General features: G+C 39.1%; 1 protein-coding gene across 1 annotated transcript; it reads right to left on the bottom strand.

The window, feature by feature from the left end:
• Positions 1–3,838, bottom strand: LOC149018365 (AP2-like ethylene-responsive transcription factor At1g16060). The gene is made up of 8 exons (XM_089152647.1): positions 3,325–3,838; positions 3,097–3,179; positions 2,959–2,967; positions 2,648–2,736; positions 2,490–2,563; positions 2,318–2,368; positions 1,891–1,967; positions 1–917 (listed from the first exon to the last, which is right to left on the bottom strand). The coding sequence occupies exons 1-8, from the start codon at positions 3,462–3,464 to the stop codon at positions 322–324; spliced, it is 1,119 nt and encodes a 372-aa protein (XP_089008773.1). The 5' UTR covers positions 3,465–3,838; the 3' UTR covers positions 1–321.
• Between the last annotated feature and the right edge of the window lie 1,485 nt (positions 3,839–5,323).

Genomic DNA, 5,323 nt, shown 5'->3' with positions numbered 1-5,323 from the left:
TCCTGGTTTATGAACTCTTTGTATTCCCCAAAAATGAAATTTCATGAACTCTCAATAATTAAAATTTTTTACCAACAAAAAAACAATAATTAAAAATTACAATTATAGATTTCCATTGAAGATCTTAAAGAGCAACATGTCTTATTAAATGAAGGAAAAAGAATTCTTCTTTCCCCCACTCTACAGGAACAAATCCCAACAAAGGCCTCTTTAACCTATCTACAAGCTACCCATAATAGTGAAATAATATTAATAATAATATAATAATACTAATAATATTATGTAGTGGGACCCATACAAGATCTTATGTATATTTCCCTTTCACCTAAAGATTCCATCTCCACCGTCCATCTCACACTCTACAAGTTGTGCCATAAAAGAGCTCAGATCGACGCCTAAGAACATATCGTCGTCGGCGGCGAAGCCAAAACTGCCGGAATCTTGATAATCAAAGTAAGTCGGCACGTCGTCAGGGAACGCAGATCTTGGTGGGTCCGATTCTTGTGTCGTGGAAGGGCTCTCAGCCGTCGATGTACTCTCCAGCAACAGATCACCGACGTCGAAAATGTCCGTGGCGGCTCCACCGCTTCCGCTCTCCGCCGTTGGTGGCGGGGTTACGAAGGTTTCGCCACCGGCAGCGGCTGGACTTGGGCTTGGACTTGGGCTTGGGCTTTGTCCTTCCTGGCCTTCCTGGTTTAGGAGGAAACCTGAAATTTCCTGATGAAGAAGGGTAGGATCGTAATTTGGCAAAGTGGGGTCCACAGGAGATGACGATGATGAGGAGTTCGTGGTGTTCTGAATCGGATCTGGCCGTACGTATTTGACGTATCGGCTGAGGTCAAAGTTGGTAACGGCGTTGAGGCCACGGTATTCGATTGCTGCCATGTCGTATGCGGTGGCTGCTTCTTCTTGTGTAGCTGCAAGGAATAATAAAAAATTCTCAGTGGCAATTCGGGAAATGCAATAAAATAACAAAAAGTTAAAATCAATGTCAACCAGATTCGGTGGCGGTTCAACGGAAAATTTGTGCAAATCTTTAATAGCCGTTGGAAGTTGGCCACCCTTTCTTATTCCAACCATTACCAACCTTATCTCTTTTTTCTTTTTTTTTTTTTTTTTTTGAATTATTCTTGTTAAATTAACAAAACAAACCACCTGACCTCATTTACTTCTTGAAACCCAAATACATATTTCTTGTACACAATATGGCATATGTATTATAAACTGACTCTTTAGTCTCTATCAGTCTCTCCCCCGAATGACACTGATCAATACTCGGGTAGAAGAAGAGTAGAGTATTGAGGATCTCAAACTCTCGACATTCATTACTTACCAACTTTGACATGATTCGTAATGGACAGGCGTTCATGGTAGTTAGCCCCACAAGTAATAAATTTCCATGGAGAGAAAACATAACCTAACCCACCAGTAAAGACTCATTCAAAAGCAATAGCTTAACATACACTTAAGTTTTTCGATGGAGATATTAATAATAGAAGAAGTAGCTCCACTGATTAAGTTCAGATTAGGGGGACATAAGCTCACCTAGACAGACCTAATCAAAAACCTTAAAATTAGTACAACATTTTAAGTAAACACTAAAAAATATTATTAACATTTGTTAACTTCAATTACAAGGTTTGATAAGGTGAATTGGCCATGTGTGGGGCCCTAGCCAGCTTGTCTTCAACCGATTAGCAATTTCTTTGCACTTTCTTTCTTTTCACTTGTTAAGTGTCTTGTTGACATAGCTAACCCAACTTAGACCTTGTCACTTACTAATAAAATCAATTTTAGTCTCTCTCATGGGTAAACAAGAAGATTGACTTGGTTTTCCTCTTTTTCACTAATTTTTTTCTTAAAAATAAATAAATAAATAAAAAGAATTACCGTATGTTCCCAGATAGAGGTACTTATTCCCGAAAACTCTCCCAATCCGAGCTTCCCATCTACCATTGTGGTGGTGCCTGCAAATTAAAGCCAACACATTATTGTCGTCATCATGCCATTATCATTCGATGGTGACATATATTATCTGCTTCATACTGACTGAGGTTGGTTTCAAATTCTAAACTTGCAAGCAACAGGTTTTCCACAAAAAGATAAAAGGTGTAACATGTCTACATAGTACAATTTAACTATAGCACTAAAGTTTGCGAGAAAAGTTCAAAATGCAAGAGAGTTAATATCGGAGGTGAAACTCAACCATAAAGAAGAAACCAAACAAATAATCACATAACATAGGCATTTATTATGATTTGTCCAAATGTCAATATCCTCCACTAAAGAAGTTCAAGAACTATTCATTGTCAATTACCTTGCAACACCTCTATATTTCGAGACACCTCGTGAAAATCCGCTACTTTTCCTGCAATCAAGCAACATAAATGGGGAAAAAAAATTTAATACAACATTATCTAAAGTACTTGAATTAAATAACCCACTTGTTTTATTTTGATTTTTGGTTGAAATTAACTTGAAATTAGTACCTTCTCAATGATCCAATATACTCTTCTCTTGATAAGCCCTCCATCTCTCTAATCTCTTCTTGATATGTCTCTAACTACACACATTAAATTGAACTAATTAGAGAATTAGAAACATAATTAAATTGTAATGCGAAGAAGTCAATGAAGGAGATACTCACCGGAAAGTTAAGTATGGTGTCTTGTCCCCAGTACTTCAATGCTGCCAAATCATACGCACGTGCTGCTGCCTCTTCATCATCATAAGCTCCTTTTAAGAAACCAAAATTAATTGCAGATTAGATGGATCTGCTCAGAACCAGAATTGCTAGCTAGTTTGGGATGGATGGACCCATTAGATTAAAACAAGAGAAGTAGTTAATTTCTTCTTGAAAAGGAAAAAGTTTGTTCTTTTAATTATTTCAAGTGTGCATGTCAGCACTAATAATAGATCAGAAGCAGGTAAGCAGAAGAAATAATTAGAACTTCTTACCGAGATACACTAAATTTGCAGAAGAAATGAATCGCCAGGTACATGAACGAAGAAGAGAAAGCGAATTAATTAGTAAATTGATTGAGAAAGCAGAAACAAGTGAAATCTTGAGAAATGATGATCGAGGGGGTTTAATACCTTGTCTTCCTTTCTTGGTTTGAGAATCATTCCAGCTATTCTTATCCCACAAATGAGCTTCATATCTACCAGTCCATCTATGCCTGCAGGAAGAATCAAGAGGAAGAAGAAGAGATGAGAGTAATTCTTGATGAACCCATGAATGTTAGTGAAGTAGAAGAGAAAGAAGAAAGAAAAAGTGATGAACCCATCATGAAGAGGTTGTAATTGAGAAAGCTGCAGACCGACCTGGTGACTCCTCTGAAGGTTGAGCTTCTCTGGGGAGGAGATTCTCTTGGGCCACTCTTCCTTCTTCGTTTAATCACTTTAGTTGCAGTGTTATTGTTTGAGGAAGGATCCTTCTGGGTTTTCACGGCTCCTTTAGCCATGACTTATGACTTATGACTATGGTGGTGGTAACAGCAAAGATGGAGAAAGAGAGAAAGTTGTAGAAGGAAGGAATTGAAACACAGGAAGAGAGAGAGAAAGGGGGGGCTTTTATAAGAGAGAGAGAGAGAGAGATGAAGCAAATTAAGCTGGTTAAGAATCTTAACTCGCTCCAAGTCTGTGAGCGGCTTAATTTTGTGGACTCTGACTTCAAGCTTGTCTTCACTCGGCTTGTTGTTCTTCTTCTTGTTCTTGTTCTTCTGATATGAAAGAGAGAGTCAAGTGTTTCTCTCTCTTATATCATAATTCCCTAGCAAGGCAAGGCAAAGCTTTGATTTCATTTGGTTTGATTTCAAGAAAGAACGGCTGGTTGTTGTTCCAATTAATTAGGGAATTTGATATATCTTTCTTTCTTTCTTTCTTTCTTTCCTTCACTCTCTAAGCCTCCAGCGCGACAAGACGTCCAGCGTTTACCACGTGTCCATCATGCGTCAGTTCGCTAAACTAATTGGGTCTGCACCGAAAAGCAGATAATCAACCCTTCCTTCTCTCAAGTCTCAGCCTTACGCCTTTACCCGGCCGACCCGGCCGACCCGGCCCCCAATAAATGGTTAAAAATTTCCAACGCTTGACTTAGTAATTCATCACCAATCTATTTACTTTACTCGACCAAAGGGTGGGGGTGGAGGGTGGAGGATGGAGGATGGAGGATGGAGGATGGAGGATGTCACTACCTTAATCTTCCATCACGATATACACATTCGAGGGGAAGAATCTGCCTTATCAGTGTTCAGAAGTAGATATCTGTCTTAAATGTATGATTAAGAGAGCGTAATCTTGAGAACTGACAATATTGAGACGGAGTCTGTATCTCTATCTTTAGGATTAAAAAACTGTGCTTAATTTCCTCACATCTTTCCACCACATAATTAGAAGGAATATCTCAATGGATGCACAATCACGAACAGAGAAAAACATAAGCTAAGGGGAATCTCTCCACCACATAATTAGAAGGAATATCTCAATGGATGCACAACCACGAACAGAGAAGAACATAAGCTAAGGGGAATTTAACGTGGTTTGGCAAAACCCTTCCTATGTCCCACCAGAGAGAAAAGAAGTCCACTATTTCAAAAAACCTCACACCCCACAAAGTATTATCATTTAGCTTCTGTGTCTATTAGGTTATCCTACAGAGAATATTTATAGGGAAACTTAAAACCCTAATCCCAATGTAATTACGAGTTTAACACAATACTAGTAATTGACCCAAATCTTGTTTCAATTACAAATACAACCAAAACCATAATTACATCGACCCACAGAATACAAGACACCCAAACCCAACAATCTCCACCTTGGCTTGAATTCTGCAAACCACCTTGAAGAAAATTGTTGATGATGTCTCTCTGCAATCAACAGTCTCTATGTATCCACCACACCTTATAGCATGACCCACATCCCCTACAAGGATGCTTTTGTTACCGCCATCACTAAACCAGCATGGTGCACACACCCGCACTTGATGTTTCCCGTATAGCTCATCATCACTATACGATGTGATGTGGCTCCATCTCTCCTTCTATCACAGCCGGCTTCGAGAGATCACTGCCACTCACCAAATCCAAAGTGAAAGTCACTCGCTTCTTTCCAAAATTTTACCATTGTTTTGCGCCTGAACAACCTACAAATTCTGTCTACCTGTACCCCTTGCCAAAGTGTCAACTGGAACTCCACCTATTTCAACACTCCTTGCAAGCCTATAAACCTGCTAATCATCTTTCCCCGCATCACAACCATTGATCCCCTTGAAACCTTGAGAACTCCACCTTCAGATGACCATCTGAAACCTTTAGAATCT

This window comes from Hakea prostrata, chromosome 4 (genome assembly GCF_041222555.1).
Source record: "Hakea prostrata isolate BN-2017 chromosome 4, UWA_Hpros_2, whole genome shotgun sequence".
NCBI classification, from domain to species: domain Eukaryota; kingdom Viridiplantae; phylum Streptophyta; class Magnoliopsida; order Proteales; family Proteaceae; genus Hakea; species Hakea prostrata.
Note: the sequence above shows the minus strand (reverse complement) of the source record. Positions and strands in the feature narration are given on the sequence as shown.